Source organism: Carcharhinus amblyrhynchos, chromosome 5 (genome assembly GCF_965287045.1).
Source record: "Carcharhinus amblyrhynchos chromosome 5, sCarAmb.v2.hapA, whole genome shotgun sequence".
In the NCBI taxonomy this organism is placed as follows: domain Eukaryota; kingdom Metazoa; phylum Chordata; class Chondrichthyes; order Carcharhiniformes; family Carcharhinidae; genus Carcharhinus; species Carcharhinus amblyrhynchos.
Window position 1 is genome coordinate 25,263,436 of NC_137328.1, and position 14,469 is coordinate 25,277,904.

General features: G+C 42.9%; 1 protein-coding gene across 2 annotated transcripts in view; it reads left to right on the forward strand.

The window, feature by feature from the left end:
• LOC145343407 (trans-2,3-enoyl-CoA reductase-like) overlaps positions 1 to 14,469 on the forward strand; it is a 194,461-nt gene that overhangs the window by 103,765 nt on the left and 76,227 nt on the right. For both annotated transcript variants that reach the window (XM_080189630.1, XM_080189631.1), the window contains exon 7: positions 2,626 to 2,698. In XM_080189630.1, the coding sequence (XP_080045756.1) occupies positions 2,626 to 2,698 (73 nt within the window). The remainder of the gene's footprint in view (positions 1 to 2,625; positions 2,699 to 14,469) is intronic.

Below are 14,469 nucleotides of genomic sequence, written 5' to 3' on the forward strand. Positions count from 1 at the left end.
GGGCCATGCAAAGGTCTGTTGAACTTGGGTGGGATTTTCCAGCCTTGGAGCGAGTGTGGCTGGAAAATCCTGAGGACCGAGAAGATAAAGTTTAGCATAAGGTGAGTTCTGAGGTAGGGTCTTCAGATACCAGTCAAAGAGGGAGAGAAAAGGACAGAGTTGGAAGCACTCCAACTTTTTCTGGCCCGTGGATTCCACATAAATGTCATCAGTTTTTAAATCTACCTTGGGCCTCATCTGGTACTCAACAGACACCCTCTAGGATTGAGCAATTGTATTGACTCTGTGCAGGCCCTCTGAATCTGCAAATTAATATGAGCTTTCAATGTTGATGGTGTCATCAGGCCGCAAGGCTTAGATTGAAATCAGACCCCTTTGCCTGCTAAATGTAAAAGCACAAGCTGACTTCAAAATCAATGCATCACTGGGTAGAAATGGTGCAGAGAAACTTAAGTATCCATCACTAAATACCAGTGGACAGCCACAAAGAAGAAATAAAAGGACTCCTAAAGTATTACTCTTTATCTCTGGATTGTTGGAATACAAAGGATGTTATGTGACAGTTGTATAAAAGCTAAACTCTGCAGATGCTAAAATGCTGAAACATCTCAGCAGGTCTGACAGCATCTGTGGAGAGAGAATAGAGCCCACATTTCGAGTCTAGATGACCCTTCTTCAGAGCTTAACACAGAGTTATATAAAGCCTTGGTTGGACTTGGATGATTTTTAACCCCACATACATATTGTCACTGTGTAAAATTGACCCTATAGGAACAGGAAATATTATGTGGCCCACCATTAAGCAATCTGGTAAGTTTTCCATTCAAAGTTTGCCACCTTTTCTAAATTGCAGGTTTTGATAAAGATGTTTCCACCTCCCTGCTACTCACATCAGTGGACATTATACCGATCACCTGTTACAGCAAAACATTCCACAGTCTTGGAAGCATTCATTTGAGGGAATTTTGGCTGCATGGAAAGTTAAGACGGGTTATCTTGAATTCCAAGAAATTACTGCTCAGAAAATGTGGCTGTTTTTCTCAGCTCTCACTGAGCAGGGGTTTCAGCATTCTGAAATGTTTGATGCTATGTTTATTAGCGTGTTTCCATACAATACCCACAAACACCCATTTTACAAAGGTCTGTAAATGACACGTACGACCCTGGTAAAATTTTAGGTTTCAATGTCCCTCAAAACTCTGTCTATTGGAACAAGTCATTGAGTGGCCTAACCAATGTTTCCTAAAAAGACTGTGACAGATCATTCACAAAACCTGCAGAAAGAAAATTTTCCTTTAGTGTAGGAAGGCGCAACACAAATGGCCTAGCTAACATCCCATCCTATGATTATAACTCATCCTTTGAGCTGTAAATTCCAGCTTAGTTCCACAAAGGAGTAAATGGATTTCCCACACCTTCCCTCCGATCTGTGTTCCCCAAGTCCTCCCCAGTGCCCCCTGAGCAGTGCCCACCACAGAGGGTGCCAGCTGCCTGAGTGCTCACCTCCAAAATCCTCCTCGGAAATGAAGGCACCAGGTTCATGCTTGTAGAGCTGTTCTTTGACGTCACATCGGCACCTGCTGAATACTTGGTGAGGGTGGTAGTCCTGGAGAGAGTGCCTGCTAATGGCATGTTAATGTATTAAAATGAGCTTTCTGTAGTCCGCAGCATGTTGTAAGCCACTCTGCTGGTGAGGGATCAGTAATATCAGAACTCAGGACCTCGTCGGCATGAATGCGCTTTCCAGATTCTGAACAAGTGCCCTCTTCCCTGTGGATGGAAAGTGTGAGCTCAAAGTTGCCATCATAGTCTTAGCTAAATAAAATCAATGGAAATCACGTTTGATACTAGTTATTTTCAGTTCTTGATGAGATGTCCTTACCTGAGTTTAGCATATAGATTCCTCAAATTAAGGTGTACCTGAAAATGTGCAACGTGCCAAGTGTCAGGAAGACTATCAGCTAGGTAAGTTATCTCTGCTTGAAAGTGTTTCCATTGATAACTGGCAAGTATTCATATATTAAATATCAATATATTGACAGTGTCAGGACAATAAACATGATCACTGCTAATGGAAATGTTGGAAAATCTGATTTAATTTCAAGATAAATGTTCGCTCAATGCTCATCAACAGAGAAGGTAGAACATTTAAAGGGAAGGTAATACTTGCAGCAAACTCATTTCAAACCAGCTTTCATTCCCCACCTACATTCTTTGAAGACATTGGAATATCATTATTTTTATGAGTTGCAAATATTAATTAGATATCCGATTAGTTTTTATGTTATAAACTGAAAGGGTACGCAACTAAAGAACGTAACTCGGCTTAAAATGTTTTCGATTGCACAAAATAATATTGCAGATTAAAAGGTCAGGCAATGAAGGACAGAAAATTTAATCTAATTTTCTCACAAAATATATTGATCAATGATTTCTTTATATTGATAGATGTTGACGCTTGAGGGAACACTGAAAAAAATCACATCTGTTCTCAGCAACTGTATCTACCAATTTTGCAGATTTTAATTGTTAAAGCTGATGATATTTTCTCAAAGGTCAACTTGTTTCAAAACAAATTTAAATCCATGAATAGCATTTAAGATTATTGCTTTTTTTGATTTCCAGGGCTGTGTCTTTTATTGGGGATTCACCAGTTGGATGGCTTATTATATCAATCACCCCCTATACACACCTCCTAGTAGGTACAGCATTTATTGCATGATTTAGAATTCAACTGTTAAGAACTGTTTTCTAATTTATTTGCTTCATTTTAGACTTTGTACTTACTTATTCAATGAGTAATTCAGTGAATAAAGGGACTTGTTTTGTCTATGTGCCACTGATGCTTGATGCTTGTACCAGGACCATAATTAATAGTAATCAGTAATCTGTGATACACAATGCCAGTTAAGGAAAATTATACAATGACTATCCTTCAAAAGTAATTCAACAGTGGTGAGGTTTTTTCGGACATCTGGCAACGTTATGCATTTGTTTCTCTTTTTCTTACATTTACTTTGTTTATTGCCATCTTATTGAAAGCGTTATATTGTCTTTGAATGTTGTTTGATGGTCCCATCAACGATATTGAAGTATGCAACTATGGTTAAGTGTCCCTTCTATCTTAGGGATATGTTTTAGCCTATTCTGGACAAGAAAGTTTATTGCAAGGACAAATTTAAGGAAAATATCATGCTCACCAGTCGATAGCTATACAGACAATGTAGGGAAGTGGAAGGTGGAATTGGGCAGCGCTCACCTAGCATTCTGACTACCATGTTTACTTGGACGCAATCAGTGTCATTCAAGAAGGAGGCAGAGCAGCCTTCAAAGAAACACAGAAAATGTTTAAACTAGCAGGCACCACTGGCAGAAAGAGGAATAGGGTTAACATTTCAGGTCAATGACTTCTCATTAGAACATAAATAAATTATGGATGACAATAGGTTTTAAGCAAGTACAGAGGGAAGGAAAAGTGTGTGTTGGGGCGGATGGTCAGAGGGGAGGAGAAAGCAAAAAGGAAGGTTTGTGGCAGGGTAGAGGTAGGATCAATTGGCAAAAGAAATCTTGGTGCCCTTGAGCTCCATGCAGACATGCTTATGTTCAGACATCTTTACGTTTAGACAATATACACCACCAGTTCTGCCAATTTCAGACAATGCACAATGCGAGTACACCTACGTTGTAATTCATTTGAAAAAGGTGTAGCACATAAGAAATAAGAACATAAGAACATAAGAAATAGGAGCAGGAGTAGGCCATCTAGCCCTTCGAGCCTGTCCCGCCATTCAATAAGATCATGGCTGATCTGTCGTGGCTCAGTTCCACTTTCCCGCCCTCTCCCCATAACCCTTAATCCCTTCTCTTATCAAAAACCCATCAACCCGCTTCTTAAAAATATTTAGCGAGGCAGCCTCCACCACTTCAACGGGCAGAGAATTCCAGAGATTCACCACCCTTTGAGTGAAGAAGTTCCTCCTCAACTCCGTTCTAAACCGCCTCCCCTTTATCTTGAGGCTGTGCCCCCTAGTCCTACTGTCTTTTTTGAGCGGGAAGAGTCTCTCCACCTCTATCCTATCCATCCCATTCATCATCTTATACGTCTCAATGAGATCTCCCCTCATTCTTCTAAACTCTAACGAGTACAAGCCTAGTTTATTCAGCCTCTCCTCATAGCTCAATCCCCTCAACTCCGGTATCAGCCTAGTAAACCTCCTCTGCACTCCCTCCAGGGCCAAAATATCCTTGCGCAGGTGCGGCGCCCAAAACTGCACACAGTACTCCAGCTGCGGCCTCACCAATGCCCTATACAGCTGCAGCAAGACCTCCCTACTTTTATATTCAATCCCCCTCGCTATGAAGGCCAGCATCCCATTCGCCTTCCTGACCACCTGCTGCACCTGCAAGCTGGGTTTTTGCGATTCATGCACAAGGACCCCGAGGTCCCTCTGCACCGTCGCCTGCTGCAGTTTTTCGCCACGTAAGTAATAGTCCTTCCTACCATTCTTCCTACCAAAGTGGACCACCTCACACTTGCCAACATTAAATTCCATTTGCCATTTCCTGGCCCATTCGCCCAGCCTATCTAGATCCTTCTGCAGACTCTCCACACCCTCCGCACAATTTGCCGTTCCCCCAATCTTGGTGTCATCAGCAAATTTCGACACCCTGCACTCGGTTCCCTCCTCCAGATCATCTATATAAATGGTAAAATAGCTGAGGCCCCAGCACCGACCCCTGGGGCACCCCACTAGTCACCATCCGCCAATCCGAATAGCACCCATTGACCCCCACTCTCTGCCTCCTATTTGACAACCAATCCTCTATCCACTCTAACACCCTACCCCCAACTCCATGTCCCCTGACCTTCTGCAATAACCTCTTGTGAGGTACCTTGTCAAACGCCTTCTGAAAATCCAGAAAGACCACATCCACCGGCTCTCCTCTATCCACTGCCCTAGACACATCCTCATAGAACTCCAGTAAATTTGTCAGACACGACTTCCTAATCGACTGCAATCATTATGCATAAATTTAAGAAGGGAGATAGATGACCAGGAGATGATAGATCAGACAGTTTAATATCGGTGATCAGGATATCACAGAAATTATATTCAAGAAGTGGATAGAAAAACATATGGAAATCAACAATATAAGAATGAATTGTGTCCAAGGATTTTGAAAGGGAAAGTTTCCCTTCACCAACTTCATTGAATTCTTTGAAGAGGTAATAGAGAGGAAACAAGAATAATCAGTCAGTGTAAGGTTTCTGGACATCCAAAAGGCCTTTGATGAGGTGCCATGTAATAAGCTAATGAATAAGATTCGAGAGGTGGGAGGTGATACAGAGAAAAGCATGAAGTATTACAATTCAGAATGGCAGAAAGTGTGGTCCTTGAAGGATTAATGCAAGGACAATTGTTGTTCATAATATATCTGAACGTTTTAGATGTTCAAATTGATGGCCCAGATATTTCAGTCAGCGAAAATGCTGGGAGTATCATCACTCACCACAAATATGATTATGACTCTATCTTTTTGGGTGTTTGCAGATGGGTTTCCCTTAAAGATCTTAAAGTATTTCAGTAAAATTAATGAGTGCATAATGGATGAATGAGTGAGAGAGTGGGCAGTATTACATTTTTCTCTTTGATGTAAACTTACCAAGCGAACACAAGAATTGGTGGAATAATAATTAGTTTTTTTTAACTTTGAAGATAAGACTATATACTGATCGATTTACTAGGAGGCTAAATATATCTAATCAGCAAAGTAGTGGACTGTTTAGTCAAAGTACTATCAAGCTGCATCAATGCTCAGTTTAGATTCCACTGGGTGAGATTCTCTGGCCTTCCTGTAGCGTGTGTGTGTGTGTGTGTGTGTGTGTGTGTGTGTGTGTGTGTGTGTGTGTGTGTGTGTGTGTGTGTGTGTGTGTGTGTGTGTGTGTGTGTGTTTGGGGGGGGGAGAGGGCACCCCACCACTGTCTCACAACAGGATCTTCTGGTCCCACCAACATCAATGAGATTTCCAATTAAATCCACTCCACGCTGCTGGGAAGCTTGCAGCAGGGGTGTGCCGATGGCGGGACTGCTGGTGTGAACAGCTGGAAGATCTTATCCACCATGACTATTTGGTGCCAGGTCTCATTACAGCTTTTGTCCAAACAGGGATGAAAGGGAATTCCAAGGGTGAGGTGAAATTAAACGGGATTGGCACTAAGGCAGTATTTGACTGAATGCGAAATCAAGGAAACCAAGTCAAATTAAAATTAATAAGCTTTGGGGGCAGGATCTTATGAAGCCAACAAGAGTGGCAAATGAGGTGGGTGGTGGAAATATAATTGTGCAGGAGGTGAAATGTCACCTTCCTAAAGGCAGGAAATGAACATTGGATAGTATGTTTACAGAGGATTAAATGTAGATCGTGGTTCTGGATGGCAAGTGACAGGAATCTATTTTTAATATTTTGGTCCACCTTGCATTTTCTCCAAAGCAAGCGCTTGCCAGTTTAAATTATACATTTGCGATTAAAGTTAAAGCTTATTTATTAGTGTCACAAGTAGGCTTACATTCACACTGCAATGAAGTTACTGTGAAAATCCCTTAGTTGCCACAGTGGTGCATGTCCAAGTACGCTGAGGGAAAATTTAGCACGGCCAATTCACCTAACCTGCACATCTTTCGGAGTGTGGGAGGAAACTGGAGCACTCAGAGGAAACCCAAGCAGACACAGGGAGAGACACAGGGAAACTCCACGCAGACAGTGACCCAAGTCGGCAATCCAACTCAGGCTCCTGGTATTGTGAGGCAGCAATGCTAACTCATGTGCCACAATTGAGTAATTGGTAGCAATTGAGAATCTTCAGATTCACAACTGTTCAAAAGTTGGTTGCAGCGGGGATGGGGGTGGGGGGGTCAGGGGGGTGGGGGGGGGGGGTGGGGGGGTGGGGGGGGGGTGGGGGGGGGTGGGGGGGTGGGGGAGGGGGAGGTATTCTCCCTGATGGAGTTAGAATGAATAGGAACTACTTTTCTTGCATGGGGAACTTTGTTTGACCAGGGCTGAGGAGGTTGAACATTTGCTCTGAAGTCAGATAATATCTGCTCAGAGAGGTCAGGGTATGGCTGTTTGAGGAAACAGATCAGGTTGTGGTGGCCCTAAGGAAGGCCATGGGGGACAAAGGGGAGGAGCTGGAAGGCTGTTCAATCTTGGCAGTGGGGAGATCAAAGGGTGATCAAAGTTAGGCCAGTGGTAAGACAGGGATAGGTGTGAGTAACTAAGAAGGTCTAGGATGATCGAGAGAGGGTGAAGGTTGATGATTTGTAGCTTATGGATGACAAGGGCTGGTGGGGGCAGCTCTAGATAGTTCATCGATGCTGATGGTAGGTGATTCATGGTTAGAGAAGGAAGGGCTAGGGTGATAAAGGATCGAGGGTGTTGAAGGGAAGGTTGAGTATGTTGGATTGAAGGTCAAAGGTGACTGACAGAATATGCACAGTTATGGTTTGCAGCACCAGGAATCCAAGTGAGGCAGTTGGAGCACAGATGGCAACAATTCGATTTCAAAATGCTCCCCTTAGGCAGGACAGCAGGGGATTGATGCCAGCCCAGATGCCATTTAAATATGGCGCCTAACCCATCAATCACAAGAGATAACGAAGGGCTGGTAACTCCCTGTCCACCCCTGCTGCATAATTGGACATGCTCCTCTGACTGCTGTGTGATTAGCCAGTTGTCCTGCCTCCACTCCCACAGTCAGGATCCTCACTGCTGTGAGAACATCCCATTAAGCGAATCTTTCCTTTGGGTATGCTGTGCTTGTCACTGCCAAATAACTTCACCATCTCGCAAAATCAGGGGAAAGCTCTTCAGTGGCAGAAGTCGTAAAGGACTCAGATGGCTGTGGTTACTGGAGCCCATCATCTCCAGAACATTGCTGCAGCAGTTTCTTCAGACATTGTCCTGGACAATGACCTTCCCTCTATTATGAAGTCAGAAGTGTGGGTGTGTGCTGATGATTACAGAGCACTCATTCACACTCACATTATGAAGCAGTGTGTACTTTATGCAGTAAGACCTGGATAACATTCTGGCTTGGGCTCATTAGTGGCAAGTGACATCAATGACAAGCAAGTGCCAGATGATGACCATCCCCAATGAGAATTAACCACCTCCTTCTGATATTCAATGGCAGTAAATACTCTCATTGAATTATCCACCATTTACCATCCTGCAAATCACCATTGATCAGAAAGTTCACAAGACCAGTCACAAGCATAATGGCTGCAAGAGCAAATCAGAGCTGGGAATTTCACAGCAAATAACCTACTTCCTGACTACCCAAAGCCTGTCCATCACTTACAAGGCACAAGGCAGGGATGTGATTGAATACTCTCTACTTGCCTGGATGAGTGCTGCTGCATTGACACAAATGAAACTGAATAACATCTATAACAAAGCAACCCAGTTGATTAGTATCTCATCCACCACCTTAAACATCTCTTCCCTCCACCACTAATGCAAAGCTTGCATCATGGGGACTCATTCAACAAAATCTTTGGAGCCCACCTAGAAGAACAAGGATAGCAGATGCATTGAAATGCCACCACCAGCCAAGTTCCCTTCAAGTCAGACAACCTTCTGACTTTATGCAATCAGATCTGGATAACATTCTGGTTTGAGCCCATTAGTGGCAAGTAACATCAATGACATGCAAGTGCCAGGTAATGACCGTCTCATTGAATTATCCACCATTCATCATCCTGCAAATCACCATTGATCAGAAAATTCACAAGGCCCGTCACAAACACAATGGCTGCAAGAGCAAATCAGATTGTGTTGCTTTGTCAAAATGGTAGTCCCCTCTCCCTAACAGCAATGTGGGTCTAGCTACACCAGAAGGCCTGCAGGTGCTCAAGTGGTGGCTCACCATCACCTTCTCAAGGACAATTAGGGACCAGCAATAAATGATGACTTCATCAGTGACACCCACTGCCCATGAATGGATAAAAACAATAATAATAATTGCAAAATAAAACAGGAAATGTTTTATAAAAATGTGAACGGACTTTATGCATTGATCTAAAATGGGTTTTGGTGAATAAAGCCATTGAAAATTTGAGCAAATGTAAAAAGGATTGTAAATTTGCTCTCATATGGTATTCTTATCACACAACATCAAAATTTACCCCAGTGTATTTTCAGGGAATACTTTTATTTATTATGTTACATGAAGAAACAGAACAAATTTTCGCCAGTATAACTTGTTAATGGGAATCTGTTTTGCAATTGGCTGCATCAGCACGCTTTGAAAAGGGAGGTATATTAAAGTAGCTGCTCTCTGTGAAACCAATTTACAAAAACATAGATATAATGGATATCAGAAACTCAACTGGGACAGCCACAATGAATGCCCTGGCTTTTGGAGAAGGCCAAATGTTTGGAATTCTGCAGTGAACAACTCACTTCCAGACATCTCAAACCATTTTAACCACTTGCAAAACAGGAGTCAGGAGTGTAATGGAATGCTCTTCACTTGCCTGGTTTGCACAGCTACAATAACACTTGGAAACGTCACCTCATCCAAGAGAAAGGAGCCCAATTGATTGGCCCATTACCTTTACTTTGATTCCTTACACCACTGTCACACCATGGCTAGATTATGTACAATATAATCATCAAACCTACTTCTCTCAAAACCATGATCTCTGCTGGCTGGAACGAGAGAAGCTGGTGATGCACAGGAGCAATTTCACCTCCAAGTCCCCCTTGAAGATAAACCATTCCAACATGGAAATATTATGCTGTTTCTTCATCAACACTATTCAAAATCCTGAAACTCCTTCCCCGCCAGCGTTGTGGGAGGACCATCATCAACTGGAGTATAGTGGTTAAAAAGATGGCACACCACCATTTTCTCAAGAAGAGACTAGGGATGGATAATAAATTCTGAGCTTTTGAGTGACATCCACTTTCCCAGAGTGAATTATAAATAATGCCCACAAGAGTTGGCCTGTGTTAAGAACATTTTGTACTACTTCCATACTCATGTTAGTTAGAACTTGCTCATTACTATTCAAGCAAGTTAGGACTTGCCTAACAATCTTTAGCTGTTTTTAATGGAAACCCATACATTATGGATAATAGAGAATCTGCAAGATTAAAGATAACCACACTGTTAATCTAATTTGCATGGAGTATGTTTCATAAAGCACTGGAAAAATTTTTTAAATGTACAGACCTTTTTATGGACTTTTGAATTTATTATATGGTACAGTAATTGTTTCCCCTCTCTTCTCCCTGAAGATAAGAAATCAATAGCAAGATAGCAAGTCAGGGTCCAAAGGAATTTGTTGTGATCGACTCTTATTGTCCAATGCGTAAGAGATGAATAATGTTATCAGAGGCAATAATAATAAATAAGTGGATATTATTTTGTAATTAAAAAGGGTGACAGATTGACAAGTGTCACTTATTATGTGATGTGAGATTGTGAATTCTCATGAACCATGGATCTCCAAGCTTTGGGCTGTATGTGGGACCAGCACTGGATGAGTTAAAACAGTTTTCAATTCTGATCAGCAGCGATACTTTAAAAACATTGAAGGGGTGTATGGAATGAAAAGGTCACTCTTGCGTTTCTTGAGGGTTTAGGGAATGTTGCTTGGTCTTTATTAATAATAAGCTTATTAAAGGGCTTAAGTGGACTATATAACCATGGCAAATAAAAGCAAAATAGTGCAGGTGCTGGAAATCTCAAGTAAAATCAGAAAATGTTGGAGCAAGTCAGCATTTCTGTGGAGAGAGAAAACAGAGTTAACATTCAGGCTGGAATTTTACTGTCCCGCCTGCCACGGGAATCGGAGCAGACGAGTGGTGGACCAATGCAAGGTCTGTTGATGTCGGATGAGATTTTATGATTACATGATGAGCAAGGCCATAAAATCATGCCCCTAGAACCTAAATGACCCCTCTAGAAGAAGTCATTTAGTTTCAAAACATTAACTTGGTCTTCTCTCTTCACAGATGCTGGCATATGTGCTGAGCTTACCCAGAATTTTCTGTTTTTATTATCATAGAATCACTGCATTGCAGAAGGAGGCCATTTGGCCCATCAAGCCTGCACCAACAATTATTCCAGTTATCCCCGTAACCCCGCATATTTAGACTGCTAATCAGCCTGACATTAAGAGGCAATTTAGCATGGCCAATCAACCCAACCCTCACATCTTTGGAATGTGGAAGGAAGCCGAGCACCCTGAGGAAACCCACGCAGACACAGGGAGAACGTAAAAACTCCACATAGATAGTCACCCAAGGCCGGAATTGAACCCAAGTCCTTGGCGCTATGAGGCAGAAGTATTAACCATTGTGCCACCATGCCGCCCGTTACAAAATATGCTTCATTTGTCTTTTAATCTGTGGTAGGTCAGTTTTATTACGCATAGAATGTGGAAAAGGGAAGCTGAATTGATATAATTGTTAGAGTTGTTTTCTACAGTCTATCTGGGATGGGAAAGTTTAGCACTGAGTTCTTGTAGTGAATTTTAATCTCAATAACAAAGAATCATATAATTAAACATCATATTGTTTGATTTGACTGATTAGGCACATTAGATTGTCTAACATGAGCTTGTTAAAGACAAAGCTCTGATTCTGTGGTTGTTATAATTGATATCTGTGTTGAAGCTAACAAAAGAAAATGGAACAGCAAAGCAGTGCACCACAAGGTTCATCCTCACAATAATCTTTTTACAGGTTTTGCTGAGCTCCTTTTGTTATTTTTGACATAAGCAATAATCATGAATCAAATAATTAATCGTTTAACGTCAAACTACAGCTGCAGATGGCACCAACATCTTGTGTTTTTTCGTGAAAAAAGCAGAGATGGAAATGCTCAGCAGGTCTGGTGCCATCTGTGGAGAGTGAAAAAGGGCTAACATTTTGGACTAAACATGACTTCTTCAGAACTGAAGAAAGATTGAAATGTGATGGATCCTTTGCCATTGTGAGGCAACAAGCGAGACAGACAGTGAAGTTGGTGGGGGTTCTACAGATGCACAGTGAGAATGGAAGGAGCGTTAGAATGTAACTGGTGACAACTTTGTATTGGATGTAATTTGACCAATGGTAACAAGCTGTAAGGGTCAGCTGATTCAGTAAAGCATGGAACCAATTACACGGCGATGTAATAGTTAGCTGACCAGTTGACACACTATAAATAAGAACCTGTGTAAAATTGTGTAGAACTTGGATTGGCCCAGGGCAAGGCCTCAAGTTTGGAGTAATGATGTTTCTTTATTTAATTGGAGTAATTTTTATTCTATTTTTATTGTCTGCATTTGATGAGTAAACAAGGAGAAACTGGAGGTGCACCAATTCTATGTTTAGAGTTACAGCACAGGAATATTTCCGACATCCAATTTACTATGAAACATAGAAACATAGAGCGATCTTACCATTGAGCCCCACTGGCTGATGTGCAGGGGTAGCTGGTAAGATCGCAAGAGAGCCGAGAAATAAGACTTGTGCCCAGGTTCTTGTCTCTTGTGAACTTACTGGCACTGGATATCCGGTGAGATTAGACTCGTGCCCAGAAATCTTAAATATTACAAGTGAGCCCAGGATGCTATCATCCGGGTTCACTTGCCTCTGTGGCCTTGCCAGGGAAGGTCTCTCGGCGAGGATCTGTTATGGTGCCCATGAACAGTGATCAGACATGATGGCCTCAGCGGAATAACCAGGCCTCGTTGAGGCCCACCCAGGAGGTTGGAAGCAGAGGAAGGATACCTTTGGGTATTGCTAGCCTGGCACAGGCCATGGGCAACCTGGCACTGCCTACTGAAGGGAGCTAGCCTTCAGGAGGCTGGGGGGGTTGTGGCCAGACTGTGGCGGGCCTTTCGAAGGGACCACTGTCTACTCTGCAACAGGAGTTAGTGGGGAGGGTTGGGGATGGAGGTGGAACCACTGTCACTGCAACAGCAATCAGCTGGGTGGGTTGGGGACCACTGCCACTCTGCAACAGCGATCAGTGGGGATGTTAGTGGAGCCGCTGATCATTCCAGGCAGGAAGGGGCGGCAATCAGTCACGGAGATCCATGGCAGCGCGAAAGAGGGTGGTGCTGGCTATCGGTGGTGGAGGCATTGACATGTTTCTGTGCTCTCAGAGCACAGAGATCTGCACTTGCGCAATTGTGCACTCTGCTGCTTTCAGCCAGTTTTCGGATGATTTAGACCCCACCTACTCCACTGCCGGCGGATTTGAAGTTTGCCTCATTTTTTAGACTGTTGGGTCAGATTCAATTTTTAAGTTGCCCAATGAAATGGTGCAAAAGTCTCCTGTCTTCACACTGATTTGGCACTTTGAAGTTTTTTGGTAAGATTACCCCCAGCATGTTTCCAATTTGTAGGTCACAAAAGCCCAAACATCCCGACCAAAAGGAATATTCTAGTGATGCAGGATTGAAGGGCTAAGACAAGGGCAGACATATTTAAGACTTGGATTGGGGTAAATTGTGACCTGCATGTTGGGATAGGGAGATGGGTGCGGGTGGTGGTGGGAGTTGTGTGCCGGGGTATTAAAGATGGAAAATGTGCTGGCACGTTGGAAGCCAAGCATAACCACACTGAATTCTAGATTTAACTGGCATACATCTCGAGAGAAGAGGAAACAAGTGAGTTATCAATTAACATATGCAACATAGCAATCAATTAAAGGTTGAAGTCTATGTTCTGACTTTAACTGGGCATACGGATTTCCTGAATGCTCTGAAGCTCCCAAGGGTCTAAAGGTAAAAGTACAGGAAGTGGCAAGCTGGAAAGCCTTTAAATACTGAATTTGATCTTGCTTTCTTGTCTAAGTGTTTGTTCACAACACTAGATCTAAGAATTTTCTTTCACTGGTGGTGTGTTCTAATGAGGTCTTTTGTACTTGCACTTTACTCAACTTGGCCTGCACTTCTTAGCTCTCAGTTTGCACAGCAGCAGGGGGAAGCTTGTGTTGTTTTACCTTGGACCCCTGATGAGGAGCAAGAGGAGGAGAACAATTGACACCAACAGCATTGGCAGGGGCAGCAGCTATTTTTTTCTCAGCCACATACCCCTCCGCAGAACAGCAGTGATGGACACAGAGCTCCAGCTGAAAGGAGAAAATACAATCAGTGCAGGATTGTACAGACAGAAGATCTGCTCCCAGAGCAAGACTGAGCAATAGGATCTTTGGAGGTTCAGTTGTCCTCGACAGTCTTCTGGAACAATACTTTCCAAGTGAGCTTGTTGGGCACACATTGCTAGTGGCCCTCAAGGTCATCACAGCCTTGAATTGCCTCCAGCTTGTTCCAGGGATTTCCTTGTGACATCTGCAGCTGTATAGGGCATTGGTGAGGCCGCAGCTGGAGTACTGTGTGCAGTTTTGGGCGCCGCACCTGCGCAAGGATATTTTGGCCCTGGAGGGAGTGCAGAGGAGGTTTACTA